The sequence below is a fragment of the Colius striatus genome, chromosome 10 (genome assembly GCF_028858725.1).
Source record: "Colius striatus isolate bColStr4 chromosome 10, bColStr4.1.hap1, whole genome shotgun sequence".
Classification (NCBI taxonomy): domain Eukaryota; kingdom Metazoa; phylum Chordata; class Aves; order Coliiformes; family Coliidae; genus Colius; species Colius striatus.
In genome coordinates, this window is record NC_084768.1 from 28,868,221 (window position 1) to 28,885,858 (window position 17,638).

Below are 17,638 nucleotides of genomic sequence, written 5' to 3' on the forward strand. Positions count from 1 at the left end.
TCTGTTGTCTGATGTAGTCTTTCTTTGATGTAGTCTTTCTTTAAGCCACATGCTCTTCCCTACTCATGGTTTGGGATGGCTCATGGGGACTGGGGCATGTCACCTGCTACTGAACACTTGAAGAGTTCCCATAGGCACAGCATCACATGATCTTAAGGGCTGGAAGGGACCTCGAAAGCTCATCCAGTCCAACCCCCCTGCCAGAGCAGGACCACCTACAGTAGGGCACACAGGGACTCATCCAGGTGGGTCTGCAATGTCTCCAGAGAAGGAGGCTCCACAACTCGTCTGGGCAGCCTGTTCCAGTGCTCCCTCACCTGAACAGGGAAGAAATTCCCCTTTGTGTTTCTTTAGAACCTCTTCTGTTCCAGCTTATACCCATGGCCCCTTGTCCTATCATTGGCCATCATTGAGAAGAGCCTGGCTCCATCCTCCTGCTACCCACACCTTACCTGTGTCTCCAACCTAAAGAGCAAAAATAATCTATTCTCTTTGTTATTTGTTAACACAAAACTCTTCTGTCCCTAAGCCCTGCACTCTGTTAATAAAACAGCCCTTTTCTGTAACCATGTGATGATAATATTCCCCAAGCTAAAGAATTCCATGAGTTAATGATTGCATTTCTGCTAAGACTTTGGCTTCTGTCCTGTCTAGGTGTGCTACCTTGGTAGGCTTTCATGGGAACTTGAACAGACTTTCTGTTTTAATGAGGGTGATGGTGTCTCTACAGCAGTTCAACCTGTGCTGCTGGCCTTGTCCTTGCCTGCTCCACAAGTGTTAAACTAGAGGTTTAAAAACACCTTATGATGAAGTCCTGGGCTTTTCCTCTTCACCTCCCAAGGGCTGCACTGGTAGTTGGTGATATGTTTAAGTGGACACTAATTGCTAATTAATTTATTACAATGACATGAGAGTCTTTTCCAGCATCTCCTGCCCTTGTGGGCCCTTTGTGGATGAAGAATTGGGAGTGAAAGAAGCCATTTTCTGTTTTGGAGCCAGTACAGAGAAAAGAAGGCAGCAGCTCCCTCCAAGCCCTGTCACAATTTCTCCCCTCACGCAGCCTCTGCCATCAGCAAGAATATTTGCTTCCTTTCAGGAAAGGTGCTGCTTTGTTGTGCTGGAACATAAAACCTCAGTCCCTGAATCTCCCCTGGATCAGGCACAAGCTTATTATCTGGCAGTGCCTTTTCTGCTGAATCAGTCAAAAAACAGTTAATGTTTTTGAACATTCCAGTGAGATGAATGAGGCAATTCATACCTCTGAGCTATTGTTGCAGGGTTTTGTTCTTTGTTTCCTATTGTAAAATGTCTGGAAACACAGGAAGATGACAGTTGGATTGGTTAATATTTTAAAGACTTTCTTCAACTGCTGGAGGGTTAGAAACCATTTGGAAACAAAAGCCAAACTCCTCGGGACGAGGGTGTGGTGGTAGGCTAAGTCACACAAATCATGTCCTCCTGGACTGCAACCTCTGAGCCAGCGAAATATTCAGTTATTTGACCCAAACAACAACAACCCACCCTTCCTTCAAGCAGCATTTTCCTTTCATAGTGCAATGCTGAGTAATTTCAAGCTGCCAGGGCTGGCTTTGTGAGCTCTGGAGCACCAGGGCACCAGCCTCAAGGGCTGGCTCCACTGCCCATGCCACATGTGGAGGGGCAGCCTGATCAAGGTGGTTTCCCTTTTGCTTCTGTTGTTTCCAGCTCTCCTTTGGTAGAGTTAAAGGAAGATAACAGGATACAGCTTTTGCTCAAAAAGTCTTGGGCCTGCTGTGAGCATCACTGACCTCTTTATTCTGCATCGTTTTGGTGCTCTCTACCTCAGGGCTCGAGGCCTCCTTGCCTCGTGAAGTGTGGGGTGGGAGCATGCCCAGGGTTGTCTGGTGTGCCTGGGAAACCCACCGGTGGCGAGGAAACGCGCCCACACCGGGGTCCCCCCTCACTGGGGATGAGGTTGCCCAGCAAGAGGCAACCGGGCGGGCAGAGGTGGGTTGAGCAGGGCCACGACTCCCACCCCACCGTGGGCGGGCGCGGGTGGGAATGGCCCCGCAGCGGCTCTCGATGCAGAGAAGATGCTCGGCTTCCTAATCTCCCCCGCCCAGCCCCGGCTGTTCTATCTTTAACGTTTCCTGTTGCTTAGAGGAGCCGGCTTGCAAATGGTCGTGTTTCCTGGCGGGAGGCACGGCGGGCTCTCCTCCGCGGCGTGACCGGCGCTGCCCCGCCGCCCCACTCACGCTGCCGGCATCGTGCGGGCTCCTTCCCGCCGGGACCCGACCCCAGCCGCGCCCGGGAGCTTGGGGGGAGGCTGTGTGGAAACCTCTCCCACGGCCGCGTCCAGAGCGGGAGGCTGAAGGGAAGGAGTGAAAGGAAGAATAACAGCTTCGGCATTTCCCCCTGCGAGCGAGCGTGCAGGTGGTGGGGAGACAATAGCGATCCCCTACCCTCCCCCTTCCCCGCCCCCCGGCAGGTGCGATCGTGCCTCACCGCCCCGACGGCGGACGGGGCCGACGCTTCTCCCCCGCCTCGGGCTCCGCGCACGGCCGGGGGCCGCAGCTTTGCCCCAACCCCGCAGCCGGGACAGGGGAAGGTCCTGAGAGGTGTTCAGTCCGGCTCCCTCCATCCCAGCCTGCTCCGGTAGAGATTCGGCTGCCCGGGCAGATTGATCCCCCCGAGCTATCGAAAACTGCCTCCAGCCGCTTTCTTTAGGACCGTTTTACCTGTGCGTGTCCAGAGGAGCGGACTCAGAACTCTCCAGCGATCCCTGCCTCACCCCATTCCTGTGCCGAGACCCCTCTAGGAATTTGGGGAGGGTTTCAGCTGCGTCCCGTCGCCTTGCAAGCGCCGCTTAGGACACCCGACCCCCTCACCCGCCCGACCCTCGTCCCGCAGCAGCCGCTCCGTTCGCACGGCGGCTTTGGGGACGGCCCGGAGCCCCAGCCCCGACGGGGCGCGCAGCCAGCCCCGGCCCCCGAGCCCCATTTGCTGACCCGCACTGCTCTGGGGCGGTCAAGGGTCTATTCTCCTTTTCCCCATCCCGAATTTCCCGAGGGCGAGGGGTGTCAGGTCGGTACCCTCTGCATTCCCCATTCCCCAGCAGCCCCGGTCCCCTTAGGGATCGTTGGCCTCTCCTCGCCCCAGCACGAGAGATGATACAGGGAGCTCACCCCAATTTATCCCTTCAACCAAAACACAGAGTGTGGGGGGAGAAAGGCTGGGGATGGGGTCACTTCTCTCTAAAACAACTCCTCTACCTGTGCTTTATTTACCTCCTCTTCTCCCAAAGCAGCCCACACCCCTTCCCTCTCTTTCAGCATCTCCAACAATTTATTTTGGCTCATTAGATTTAATTAAGCACCGAGTAGGTGTTCCATATTTAAAGAAAAAAAAGGGGGAGGGGGGGGGGAGGGGGGAAGAAAAGCCAAAAAAAAAGAGCAGAGGCATAATAACCTCCAAGAGGACTAAAATAAAGAATTGCTATTCAGATGCAGGCAGCCACAGTGCAATTTTTTATTACTCTCTCTTTTTTTTGCAGTGTCTTTTTAAGAGCATCTAAGCACACACACATAAAAAGCTAGAAGGCATGCATGCCGGAGTTATTCCTATGCATATCCCTGCAATAATTTTCCGCTTTCCTTCGATAAAATTGCCAAATAATAATGAATCATTTCATAAATAATGGGTTTAGAAGCTTATCAGGGCAGGCGGGCCACTGCTGGGGTTTTATCTCTCTCGGCCACATTGCAGTAGTGTTCCGCTCTCCATACTAAATAGGAAACTGGACGTGATGTGGAATTAGAGCCTGCCCGGCTGAAGCCACCCAACACTTGCTACAAATAGAGCCGCCATGCGTAGGCCACAAAATGGCTCCACTCACTTTTCCCAATGAAAAGCAAATGGTGAGTAGAGAGGGATCAGGCCCCGCAGAGGGCTGGGGGCGTGGGATGGGGTTTTGGGGGGTTTCGGGGAGCAGCGAAGGGAGCTTGGAGGGGCTCCTGTCTGTACAAGAGACAAACGAAAGGGAAAAAAAAACCCAAAGCCAAGTCTTTTCCGCGGTTGGGTTTTAATCTTTTTCCCTCCTTTGATGCGGGGTAGGTGAGGAGGAGAAGACGCTTTCGCCTTTCAAATTGTGGGGTGCGCTCCCCGCCACCGCCTCCCCGGGACCCCCGGCACCGCCGCCGCTACCCGCAGGGCCCGGCGACCCCCGGCCTCTCCCGGGAGCGGGGACACCCTCACCTCCCCCACAGCACCCAGCCCGGCCGATGGCCACGGCCCGATCTCTTGCTCTAGGGGCGGGGGGCATGAGGGTCTCCCCCAAACACCGCTCCAGCCCATTCCTCCGTTTGGGGCAATTTCCCCGCAAAAGACCCGCGGCAAAGGTGCGGTTCTGGGCTGGAAATTTCCTGCCGATCCGCCTCTGGAAAACAAAAGGATTTTGCGGAGGAGAACCCAGCGGGCGGGGAATTAATGTCTCCCCCCGATTTTTCTACACGAATTCACCCCCAAATGACGGTAAAACACTGCGGGTATTTCTGCGGATTTGTGTATTTCGTTTTTAACGAAAGCGGGAGGAGACGCCGGCGGGATTATTTCGTTTCTTACGAAGGAGAAAACCTTATTTTTCATGATTCCGTTGGCGGGGTGGGGAACGACGACACACATACACCACACACGACCGTGCTCGCCTTCCTGTTGCTCGGCCGCGGGGAGAGGGCTCACCCCGCCGGCGGCCCGGCCCCGGCCGTCGCGGCACCTCGGGCGGGAGCGCTGCCGGTTACCGGCCCCTTTGGGAATTCGATTTACCCCCATTTAGGAACTAAGTTTTCCAGCCGGGCGGGGAAGAACCGCCGCCGCTCTCTGCGAGCCCACGGAGAGGAAAACAACTCCGTCTCCGGCCCCGTCTGCGATTTCCTCCCGGGGAGACCGGCTTCGCAATGTGTCCAAAAAAACGCCCAATTCGGCCTAAATATAGAGAGAAATTTTTTTGTCTCTCTCTCTTTTATGTTTTTAAATACCCATTTATGGTTTTTCCACGCCAGGCCGTAGCCACCCCGCGTTGTGGCCCCGTGTGCGAGGCGGCGGGGTGCAATCCTCTTCTTCCCTCTCCCCTTCACTGATCCCTGACAATCCGGGCCCACGCGATCCACTCTTTCCTCATTTTCTCTTCCCCTCCCCGCCTCCTCCCCTCCCGCCCTTCTCTTCCTCCCAGGATTTAGCAGTTTTATCCCGGTGCGGGTGTCCTTCCTCTCCGTAAAGTCGTAAGTACCTTGAGGTGGGAGGAGTAAATTCAGCCTGACACTGAGAGCGCTTTTGTTGAAACAGGAGAGACTTGCGGTGTCCCTACTTAAATATGACACATGTGAGTAATCTCTTCCTATACAATATCGGAATAAGCAATTCGATTCTTTTGATTCCTGGAGGGTTGGGGGGGCTCGAGAGAAGGCAGAGAGCTTGTGCTTTGGGTTGAATGCTTGAGTTGTTTATTGGGGTTTTTATTCTCCCAAGAAAAATTGTGAGATGTGGTCAGAAAAAGGGGGAAAAAAAAGCTTTTATGTAGCAGTTCAGCCCAGCAGAAACGAAAGAAAGAAATTACCCGAGGCAAAGGAGCGAGAAGGATGAGGAGAGCCAGTGCGTGGCAGCTCTCTGCGCCGCCAAGCCCCTTATTTATAAGAATAAAAACAAGAGAACGAGAGGCGAGGTGTGGGAGAAACGGCATGGCAATGACGGCGATATCGCGAGGTGCTCTGTCGCGATAGTATTGGTTCTGTGGGAGAAGGTGGCCGCTGACGGTGCGCGGCCGCGGATGGAGGACGGCTGCTCCGCCTCGGGCCCCTTCCTCCTTCCTGCCCTAGCGGATAGCGGCGCGATCCACTCCGTTACGGGATGGTTGAACCCCCTCCCCGTCTCCCCCACCCGAAAAAAAGTAGCTTGAGGTATATTTCGCTGTTTAAAAAATAAGAAGAAGAATATTTAAAGCCGGGAGCTGAGGCTGCTGCCGCAGGCCGGGCCGCGCGGGGCGGTAAACAGCGGCGGGATCCCAAAACGAAGAGAAATTCACCCAAACGGCGAGGTCGTGGCGTGGGGGGTTTGGGGCAAGCTGAGCCTCCTGCCGCTCGGCGATAATTTGGCCGCATCATTTAACAGCCACGCACGGAGGCGCGCGGGGCGCCGGCCCGGCCGCTCTGCCTGCACCAGCCGCCTCCACGCTCTCAGCGCTCCGCGCGTAGCCGCGGGGGTTGCGGGGGGTTGCGGGGGGTTGCGGGGGGTGAGAGTCCGGCCCGGTGCGCCGTGCGGGGCCGAGGAGCCGCGTGACGTCACACCGCTCCGCGAGGCTCCGTGACGTCACGACGAGGCCGAGGCGCTTCGTGACGTCAGTGCACATCTCGGCGGCGCCGGTCCCGAGCTCCCCCAGCTCCTCTCGCAGCCCCCGTGGGCTTGGGGCGGTTAGTGCCTCCTCTGCCCCTCCCCGCCCCGTTTCCCCCCCATTTCTCGCCGGCGAAGCCCCAGCCCGGCAGCGCACCCCCTCCCCGTCGGGGCGGCGCCCGAGGCGGGGTACTCCCCCTCTTCACCCCCCATTCCCCCGCCTCAGCCGGGGCCGCCCCTCACCGCCGCCTCTCTCCGCAGGACGATGGACAGGCCGCCCGCCCCGCCGCCCCCCAGTGACCCCCGCGATGCCCGCCCCCCCCGGCGACACGACTCGGAAGCGGAGACCACGAGCGATCCGGAGAGCAGCCGCGGGGGCATGGAGGCGCCGGCGGACCCCCAGCTGCTGCTCAACGGGGCGTCCAAGGAGGCGGGCCGGCCCTCCCCCGGGCCCCCCGCCGCCCCCGTGCCCGTCATCGAGCTGGTGCGCCGGGGGGGCTCCCTGGACATAAAAAGCCGGGAGGTGGCGGGGGAGACGATGCAGAGAGCGCCGGGCGCCGAGCCGTGCCGCGCCGCCGAAGCCGCCTGCGAGGCCCGCATGGTGCAGCTGAGCCCCCCCGCGCTCCCGCTGCAGCCCCCCGGCAGGGCCATGCTCTACAACCTGGGCCAGCCGCTGGCCACCATCAACAGGTTCGTGTCTCCCCCCACACCCCAGCTCCGGCGGGGCTCCCTCGGAGCGGCTTCCAGAGGTGCCCAGCTCTGTTGTGGGGCTCAGAGAAGGGGGGAGGGCAGGAGGGAGAGGGGTGGCAGCGGCAGCATCCCTTCCGCCGCGCGGGGCTCGGCGCTTAGTCATCGCCGGTTTGCATGTAACTTTGCAAAGGAAGAAAGGAACCGGAGGGGGGGGGCAGGGGGGGAATAACCCGAAACGAAAACTGTCGTTCCCAGAAAAAAGAAAACAAAAATTCACGATGGAAATGTCCCAGGCAGATCAAAGGGGCCCGTGAGTGAAGGCGGTACTTCTCGAGAGCTGCTTTAGTGGTACCCGAGCTCTCTCTGTCCTCCGATGAGTCCCACGAATAAACGCATGAGACAAGAAAAGGCTCTGTCAGGGCCAAAGCGCAGCCCCCGCGCCCCGCTGCCCTGTCCGCTCCTGGGACAGGCTGCGGTACGGTGCAGGCTGACCCGGGCGGCCGGCCGTGCCCGTCGGCTGCGGGGGGGGAGGTGGGCTTTGCCCTGGAACCAGCACACGCAGGGCTGGAGTCCCTCGGTGCGTGTCCTCGGGGCGGACGCGTGTCACGTCGCGGCACGACCCCGAGCTCGGCGTCGTGAGCCGTGAGCTCCCTCCGAGGTCACGGAGCAGACCAGCAGCTCGGCTTTTCCCACCGGCCCCGAACGCTTCCCCCTCCCCGCGGGGGCCGCGAAGATGCCGTCGTGTCCTCACAGCCTCTCTCGCCTTTCGTTTGCAGCGGGTTTTTCGGCGAACCGGACTCTTTCTCCATGTACGGCAGCAACCGGGTGAAGAGGAGACCCTCTCCCTACGAGATGGAGATCACTGACGGTGAGAGCGTTTCGCCTTTACGCTGTCTCGGCGGGGGAAGGATTGGGGCATCTGATGAAAGGGGCGAGTTGCTGCCCTGTACCAGAGGCTGGAATTAACCCCCCAAATGGAAAGGGTATTCTAGGATGGCAGGAGGGCTGCAGAGCCCGAATCCATCCCGGCAGCGTGCTCGGTGGATTTGCTTTCACGCAGCACAGCAGCTCAGGGTATGGTTAATTAGATCCCCGTTCTGCCAACTGTTTAGAGGTAAATGTAAGTCTTTGTTAAGGGCACAGGCTGGGTCGGGGCCGTTGCAGTGGCACGTTGTGTTTGCAAACGCTTTCAGCCAGGAGACATCGGTAACGCAGCACACAGCCTTGGACAGAAAGATCCCACTCACCTTTACACTGAGTGAAAGCAAGGAGCGAAACCTGTGCTAAGGTCCGCAGGGTCACTGCGGGATTGTGGCCGATCCCTTTGCCATCATTCGATAAATACCCACAGCCCGCTGCGGTCCGCCGTGGAGAAATACCCCGTGTCTGGTCCTGTGGCAGAGCCTGCGAGCGGCTGTGGAGGGTGACGGGCTGGTATCGGAGCAGAGCTCCCAGGTGCGAGAGTCCTCGGACTGGTAGGATAACTTGGCCGAAAGGAAGGCGGGAGGAGGCAGGGCAGCATCCCGGCGCCTGCTCCCACGCAGCCGGCGTGTGTTGCGGGAGGCGGCAGCGCTGCCCACGCCAAGGGCTGTTGGCAACAACCATTTGCAGCTGGAAGGCTGACGCGTTCACCCGCGGAGCGAACAGCCCGGACAAACGAGGTCCGTTGAAGTGTGTTTTCTCTTTAGCAATTGCAAACGATGTATTTTCAATCGCCAGGCAATTAATTTTCCTTCTTTCCAGCTGCCTGTCCCTTTTCTGCCATCCGGCTTAAGCCAAAAATCTGATCACATCATAATCCACATCGCTCTAAAATAACACGGGACGAAATGAAGGGCTCGGGCACTATCTCCGTTCATCAGTCCCCCTCTCCCCACTCTCTGCCTGGTCCTTTCAGACCTTGGCCCCGCGGGGCAAGGGTTGTCTCAGCCCCGGCTTTTTGTCTGGGCTTTTGGTTCAGAGGCTTAGCGGTTACAGTGAAAAGTCCATCAAATGACGGTGGCTGGCCGAAGCTTTGGACCTGCTGTTAAATTAGATATTAAGGATTACACAGCTATCTGCTTGTAACCAAGTTTTTGGTTATATTTAATGCAGGTGCATAGATTGGACCCGATCCTGCAGCTTCTGGCTCACGTGGGTTTCCAAGAATGGGTTTAGACTATTCTTTTTAGGGTGGGGAAAATTAGGTACCAGATGATGTTGTCTAAACAGGAGCAATTCGCAGGAATGTGCATCCCTGGCTGAGATATCTGTGTGTCTGCCAGGCTTTGCTCATCACTCAAATGCTCACCTGGCACCCAGAGGGTCCTCAGCCCTTGGGAGCTGCAGAAGGGCAGGAGAGTCTGTCTGATTGCTTGGTATTTGGTTTCCTCTGAAGGAAACAAGTGTTCAATTTTTGCAACTATTTCTTTACCCATTTTAGGGAAAGTTTGGTGCCTTGAATATCTTCTTTAAAAAATAGAGATAAAACTGTACCCCCCCCAAAACAAGGTATCTACAAGAATTTCCTGAACTTTGGAAGTTCATAGTTTTATTAGTTTCCTTCAGATTTCTAATTGCAATTGAAAAAGCATCAGTCAATCAACTGGAACAAAACCCAGGCAAAAATTGTCAGCCAATTGCTTGAGTTAATTATGAGACAAGTTTCTGTATGAGAAATCTCTTTATAACACAGCTATGGGGCATTTCACATTTCTCTATTGCTCAATGTAGCCCAAACCTAATCACTTTCTAAAAGGGAAGGAGACAAATGCAAGAATCAAAGGTGTGAGCTGTGTCAGGATGGGTGTCGTGTCCTGGAGCTTGGTTTGAGTGCCCCTGGATGAAAAGAAACAGGTTATATAATCACAGAATCATAGAATGGTAGGGGTTTGAAGGGACCTTTAGAGATTCTTTGGGGTTTTTTCCTGATTTCTGAACTATTTGTGAATAGATGCCTTTTAGTTAGCAACTTTTAGTGACTAGAGATGCATGTTTGACATCTATGAAGACTGCAGGTGTCCTGAGATTTATTTTCTTAAACAATAAATAGTATAATCCAAATTTGGGGGTTTTCTCTTGCTCTTACAGGAGTAAGAAGGTTTTAAGCTGCAGCTCCTTCTGCATTCAAGGCTGGTTGCTTTGTCTTTCCTGGAAAGAGCATGTGTTGAAACCATTGTGTTATTGTAGCAAGTCGTAGCACACTCTCTGCTGTCTTGTCAGCAGTGCTGGGCAGCCTGGTGCTGTTGAGGTCCCCTTGGTCCCCACCACCATCCCCACAACCCCACAACAGTGGGCTGTGCACATCAAGGACAAGAAACCTTCTGTTTTCCAGGTGCTCTTGCACATTATTTAATTCAAAGGGCATTTATGTGCTGTTTGGGAGTAGAAAATTGTCTTTATGAAAGCACCAGACTGGGATCTTAGAGGTCAGAGATGAGTTTCTCATTCCAACACTGCCCAGTGAATCTCTGGGGCTGTGTGATTTTTGGGGGACTCCCTGCTCCTGAGCACACTGCAGGGAGAAGTAAATTGTATGGCTGCTCACATGCTGGAGAAGCCATAACTTTAATCTGGCTGCTTGGGAGTGTGTCCCCATGCAAACCCCGAGGTGGGGGGCATTTTGTGTGATGTCCTGGACCCAAGGGACTCTGTTTCCCCTGCAGAGAGGAAAGTGTGATGTTGTTTAATCAGCTGGAATGTGGGATTCTACTCACATTGTGCCAGCTGGGATCTGCCAAAGTGCAGCCTGAATAGGATGCCTCCAAAATCACATCTGTTTGGCTGCTCTGACATGATCAAAACAGCCCAGAGTTTGGCTGGGTAAGAATAATGATGTTCAGATGCTCCTCCTAGGATGCTGGTTTCACTGGGTGATGGTAGAGCTATGGCTTAAACTGCTCACCACAGCCAGAGACTTGCTCCACTGTTGGTGCCTCCTAGAGGTGAGGATTAAAAGCATCTTACGGTAATGTCTCCTCGTGTGAACTACTTTCCTTGGACCCAAAGACCTGCAGTCTTGATTTATAGCATTGCTACTCCTGTAGCACAGTACTTCTGGGTAGACATCCTTTTGGGTCTCTTCCAGCACAGAGACAACATCTTGCTTCTGCCAACAGAAGTTACCTTGATGATCTGGAAGGAGAATTGGTGCCTTTTATGAGTTGTAATATGCCCTATCAGAAATGTGGCTGCAAAATTCCAGGGATTTAAGTAGAGTTCACACGTATCTGAGCCAAATGGACACCTCGACTGATTTAGAGTCCCTTCTCCAGGTAGGGTCAGATGGGGACCTTTGCTCTGTGGGACTGATGTGCAAGAGAGAGTCCAGGTCAGCTGTGAAACTGCTTTATCCTCCACCCATGACCATCCTTCTAGCAAGGACACTGTTTTCACTCTGTGGGTCCCATTGCTACCTGTCTTCATTGCTATGGGACAAATCCTACCACCTTGTGTCAAACAAACCACCCAGAGGACTGGTGGCAAGACTATGGTCTCTGTCAGCTCTGGATCCTGCCTACACCAGGGGAGATGTCAGGACCTTTGAGTTGTCAAAGCCTCTGCTCAAGCTATTTTCCTCCTGTTCCAATGGTATGTCCCAAAGACACTTGCAGGATAGCAAACAAAACCACCCAGTGAGAGGAACTTTTATCAGGACCTTTATTGCTGAGATACCCTTGTCGATGAGCTGAGATATGCTAAAAATAGAGCAGCCTTCTGCACGTGTGTCACAGCCTATACCTTCCTCCTTGGAGAGGTAAGTTTAGGCACATCAGGAGACATCTAAAAAGACACAACTCTGTTTTTCCCCTTCCATGGAACTGAAGTTACAGCTACCTCAGCTCACCAGGTTAGCTGCAAAACTCCCGCTTCAGCGCCTTGCTGATGGCACTGAAGGCAGTCAGGTAATGTGGGAGATGATTCAGCAAAGGAATACATGAAAGTTCTTTGTGGTTACCATTGCAGGTCCTCACACCAAAGTGGTGCGTCGCATTTTCACCAACAGCCGGGAGAGGTGGAGACAGCAGAACGTGAACGGAGCCTTTGCAGAGCTCCGCAAGCTCATCCCCACACACCCCCCCGACAAAAAACTCAGCAAGAACGAGATCTTGCGCCTGGCTATGAAATACATCAACTTCCTGGCCAAGCTGCTCAACGACCAAGAGGAAGAAGGAAACCAAAGGGGCAAAGTGAACAAAGACTCGGGGATAGTCCAGGAAGACCTTCTGCAGGACATGTTGTCTCCTAACTCTAGCTGTGGGAGTTCTTTGGACGGAGCGGCCAGCCCGGACAGCTTCACGGAAGAGCACGAGGCGCTGGAGTCGAAGCACACGCGGGGGCTGCACCACCCCATCCTGCCCGTGGAAGGCAACGCGCAGCGGTGATGACCTCAAGTGCCAAGGCTGGAGGGCGAGACCCTGGTGCAGATGGCTGGAACTTGTGCCCTTGGGATTTGTGATTCTCTGCCTTTTCCCTGGAGGAAGGGAGCTCGGGTTCCCCATCCTCCCCAGCCCCAGGACGGAGCATCTGGCACGTTGGCCGAGGATGAGACCAAACCAGATGGACGTTCGGTGTTTAGGTACGTGATCGTACAAAGAAGAAAAGAATTGAAGTCATCTTCATTGTACATACTGCTCATGGTGTGACACTGTAGGGGAGGAAAGGGGACACAGCCAGCACCTCCCCAGTCTTTAGAGGGTTTTTCAGACCGTTTGATGACCGTCGCTTTTGAAACAGTCGCCTGGTTGAGACGTGGAACTCCCCTTTCACTGCTGGCGGAGGCCACCGCCTCTTTCCAGCTCCACGTGGTGCTGGAGACTGCTGAAACTCACCAGTGCTGCAGCATTCCTCCAGCCTGTGGCAAATGCAACTGGTTTGAGCAGGAGCTGGGGCCACGTGTTCCCGTTGCCTGAGAGCTTTTGACTGTATCTCTTTACAGAATGGTAGGAGCTGGAAGGGACCTCAGAGCTCATCCAGCCCAACCCCGTGATGAAGCAGGTTCCCCTCCATCAGGTCACACAGGAATGAGTCCAAGTAGGTTTGGAAACCTCCCAGAGAAGGAGCCTCCACACCCTCCCTGGGCAACCCCTTCCAGTGCTTCTCTTAAAAGAGGTGAAAAAACACCCTCAGCAAAAGAACTATTAAAAGGATTAAGACTATTTCTTTTTCCCTCTTTTACATTTTGGTTTGGGTTTGGTTTTTTTTTTTCCTTTCCCTTCTGCCTGACTTTGGATTGTTTGGGGTTGTTGTATTTATGATGTGGGATTACTTCTGTTGAACACTGTCATGCAGTAACCACTGAACAAAAAGGTACATAGGCGTTTTCTGCTGCCCTCCCAGTCCCTGATTCTTCTGCTGGTAACGCTCAGTGGGTGAGCTCCAAGGCTGTTGTGGCCTCCTAGAGTTTTCCCAGCATTTTCTATAAGGTCAGAGCTTCTCTCAAGGAAGATGAATTTCAGAATTGGTAAGGGGGGGAAAAAAAAAACAATGAAAAAAAGTTTCTAGTGAAGCATCCCCTTGGACTGGGGGATTTTTAAATTCAAGAAGCAACGAAAAGGCAAAAGGAGTCGATGATGCATCAACAGTGTGCTTGTACATAGGGTTGTAAAAGGGTTTTAATGATATGCTTTGAATTGTTTGGTTTTATTGTGTGAAAATGGTGGTGGTTGAGCTGTGCCAATGCCCCCAGACTGGACTACAGTGCTGGATTTATTCTGGTATTAGGAAGGTCCTCACTTGCCTGGGGCTGGTAGGAGCTCACAGCCTCTCTGAATCTTGGGGGGAAGCACTAAAAGCATTGGTGGGATTAGTCTCCATTCTCAAGTGCTCAAATTGCTGCAAAATTGGTGTCTGTGACTGAGCTGATCCTCTGATCCCTGCTGCCCGCCTTGGAAGGGCATCTAGGAAGCAGAAGGTCTTGAGACCAGGGGCTGCTGTGGCTGGGAGCTGGGCAGCACACCATGCTGTCATCGCTGCATCAGGCCCACCTCTCACCCACTGCCTGATGGCTGATGGAGCAGTTGCCCCAAGCCCATCCTCCACAGAGATACCAAGGCACAGAAATCTCTACCATGCTACAATAAGAAACACCAAACCACCCACAAACATCCTTTGGAAGGGAAAAAGTCCTTTGAGTGGGGATGTCTTCCACTGCACTCCTTCCTTTTCAAGGGTGCTGAGGTACAAGGAAATACAGAGGGTTTGGGCCATATGGGCTTTGTTCAGAACCCTGTCACTTCCATCCCCACTTGATTTTAATGCCTCTTTGTAAATAATAGGTGTGGCACATGGGTTGGCACATTACTTGCCTGGGAAGGGGTCCTGGCCCAAGCAAGGGTTTCCAGCATAGACCCCAAATCCTCCAAAGGACCAACTGCTCCCCCTCTTAAATTATGGAAGAGGAGGAAAACTCTTTCTTGGGTCTGGATAGTCTGTGTGTGGGAGTTTTTATTAAAGGGGGTGCAGGTGGGTGTTGGAGTGATGCTGAGGAAGAGGTTTGGGCAGCCCCTGGTGCCAGAAGGAGAAGTGTGAGATGGGGGCTGCCTGGCAGGCAGGGACCCTGCAGGAAGGAAAGGGGATGCTGTCACCCAGGTAAATGGCTTTCAGCATTTGAAATAACCCCAGAGTGGGCTAGGTGGGGGTTTTACATCCTTTTTATCAAACTATTGCAAGAAAAAAATCACCAATACTCAGAATTTCCTCACTCCCCACAAGCCTGGGGTTCTTGTTTTAATCTTTTCAGTATCAGAACAGTTGGGAAAATGGTACAACATTGGCAGCACGCCCCCAACACCCCCCTGCACGTCTGTGCCTGCTTGTAGCCCTTAGCAAGGCACACAGTAAGTCTCCTGGGGTATGTACAGTTGTACTTTAATTGTGATTTGAATGGTACATTTCCTCTGCCCACCTCTCCTCCTGCCTGCTTCACCTCTTGCTGTGTGGCCCATCGCCCCCCTGTCTCTGTAGGAAACAACACTTTGGGGCAACATTGTACAGTGTGAGTGAATTCCTGCCTTATGAGTTTTGGGGGTTTGGTTCTTTTTCAGCCCCATCCCTTTCTCTGCCACTTTCCCCTTGGATTTCTGCATTTTTTCTGCAGAAATGAAGTAACCAGACCTGGTACCCTGAGTCTCAACCCACTGTGGATGTGCTATTTAGAAAACACATTTGTTGTAATGTGTGTGTATATATAAATATATATATATAATGAATATATCAAGAATATTTCTAAATAAAGTTTTACAAAGCAGCCTCCCCTTGCTGTCTGCTTCTCTCCCTCCTCAGCATTGGGATCCATCACCACTTTGGTACTTCACTCCTGGGCATCACGGGGGGAGGGTGCCAGGGTGGCCCATCCCCCAGCCACCAAAAGTCATAAACAGGCAGCAAAAAAAAAACCCCAACTTTGCAAAAGCAGCTTCTATGGTTTTTTTTGCTTGCTTGGCTCATTGCTGTCCAGCCTGGGCTGGGCTTTTGCAGAGAGAGCAAGAGGGAGGAAGAGCGTGCGGGGCCGACAGGAAGGAAGACGGGCGGTGAAGCAATCCCCCCGCTGCAGGCGAGCGTTACCAGCTGCCTCTGTGTTACCCCCAGCACGTTATTTGCAGGTCCCCCCAAAGGCCTTGATGGCTTTTTCCCCCTCTTTTAGCAAGGGGGTCAGTGTGAGGAGGGGGCTGCTGGGGCCTATGCCGTTTCCCTTCACAGCTCAGCAAGCATTTGGCTGCAATTTAAGAGGCAGCGACAGTAATTCCTCTGGTTTTTAGGGAAAAAAGAGAAGTTGACATCCTAGCCATGTGCACAAATACTTTAAAAACTGATAGGCCTGGTACCATCAGTTGAGGAGTGTTTACAGGCCAGGTGGTGCACTGAATGTGTGTGTGGGTGTATGTACATTTTATAGATGCATATAACTCCAATACCATGCTGCTGAGGGTGGCCAACCCCATGCCCATGGCATGGAGCAGCTGAACAGGGATTGCACTGTAGTTATTTTCTTGCCTTTGTGATATTTAGAGTCACTGCCTACTTAAATGGGGTGGTTTAGAGCATCCTTTGCTTTTTTAAAGCATCTACCCAAAAGCTTAGCTGCTACCCCTCTACCTCCCCCTGCCCAGCAGCACGGCACCCAACACTCCCTGTGAAAGCTTCTGGGTGACAATTCTCCCCGGGTGAAAGAGGGGGACCCTTCTCATTCCCCCATGCAGGGGGATGTGGGGTCACAAGGAGTCCCCCCTGGCCAGACTGAGCAAAGCCCCCACAGCCAGGGCTGAGCTGATTCTCATCCTGTGTGCTGGGACAAGGTGTGGGGCTGCTGGGTGGTTATCTGGGTTTGGCTGATCACAGCTTTGCAGCTGGTTTAACCCCTGGCCCCCATCCTGCTGCCAGCCCAGTGAGAGCTGATAATTCAGCCACCGTTTATCTCTCCCTCCCACCTCCTGCTCCTCTCCCTCCCTCCCTCCCTCCATTGCCAGGACAATTCTCTTCCCACTTCCTCCTTCTGCTTTTCTTTCTTTCTTCAGTTAAAACATCCTTCATGGCCACACAGCCTTTGACATCAGTAAAAGGAAGAGCATCCTTAAGGTGAAGGTTCCAAAGCACTCCCTGCACATATGTATATTTAATATATATGTCTATAGCTATAGAAAGAGCTGGGAGGGTGCTGATGTCACCCACTCCATGCTGGGATGGTCAATGTGCATCACTCCTGATGAACCCCAGTGGTGGGGAGAGCCTGGGAGCTGCTGGGCTGTAAAGAGCATCTTCCTCTAGCACCTTCCTCTCTGAAGCATCTGGACCTTGCTGCTGCTTGGCCACCAAATGTCACAGAAGGTAGCAAACACCCTCTGCCTTTATTTATTTTCCTTCTTAAAAATTACTTTTTAAAAGTAATTTTTGAGAGCCCTTCTCACTCTTCTGAGGGAAGATTCCATTTATTTCCCATCAAATGGGAACATCTTCTTTACCATTGTGCTGCATTGCAAGTGATGATGAGCACTGCTCTGTATATTCATATATATGAGGGGAAAAAAGCCACAACCCAACCTGGGTTTTTTTTTCCCTCTGTTCATGCAAAGCAGAGGAGAAAGTTGGGAAAAGCACCTGTGGGTCCTGGTTTCCACTCCACAGAAGTGATCAGGGCAGTGGGAGCACAATAGCTTGGGTGTTGTGGGTGGCATTGCCCTCACCTGACTAGGCTGGGGTTCACCTCTTGCTAGTGGCATCACAAGGTTCTCTACTATGGGAATTTTTCTGGGAAATAGCTGTTTCTTCACAAAACTGAAGCAGGTGCACTTAAAGATATTTTGTTCACTCATTTTTCTAATGTGTCCCAAGATCCTGGTGATATTCCCAGTGAAAGAAAATCTGCTTTACCATTGCACGGGTGACAATGGGGAGTGAGAGCAGAGGCGAAGTGACAACTGAGGGAAAATGGAATCTAAACAAGGGGGGAAAAAAGAGAGAAGGTGGGAGGAGTGCATATGTCTAAGACATCGAGACAAATGCCAGCTTTTATTTTCAAGCCTCATTATCTGATTTTAATTACAGCCTTTCTGGCAAAGCCACGTTGAGGGCAGCCTGCACTGGCACCCCTGCCTGGGAACACCACCGAAGC

At 53.2% G+C, this 17,638-nt stretch overlaps 1 protein-coding gene across 5 annotated transcripts; it reads left to right on the top strand.

Moving 5' to 3' along the window:
- The first annotated feature begins 3,763 nt into the window (after positions 1 to 3,763).
- Positions 3,764 to 15,277, top strand: TAL1 (TAL bHLH transcription factor 1, erythroid differentiation factor). Of its 5 annotated transcripts, none has more exons than XM_062004234.1 (5): positions 3,764 to 3,896; positions 5,207 to 5,255; positions 6,622 to 7,050; positions 7,827 to 7,918; positions 11,995 to 15,277. In XM_062004234.1, the coding sequence occupies exons 3-5, from the start codon at positions 6,626 to 6,628 to the stop codon at positions 12,411 to 12,413; spliced, it is 936 nt and encodes a 311-aa protein (XP_061860218.1). In that variant the 5' UTR covers positions 3,764 to 3,896; positions 5,207 to 5,255; positions 6,622 to 6,625; the 3' UTR covers positions 12,414 to 15,277. The 5 variants fall into 5 exon arrangements, with proteins under 5 accessions (XP_061860218.1, XP_061860217.1, XP_061860216.1 ...); XM_062004233.1 differs by having other exon boundaries at positions 3,765 to 3,896; positions 5,207 to 5,356; XM_062004232.1 differs by lacking the exon at positions 5,207 to 5,255 and having other exon boundaries at positions 3,765 to 3,896.
- The last annotated feature ends 2,361 nt before the right edge of the window (positions 15,278 to 17,638 follow it).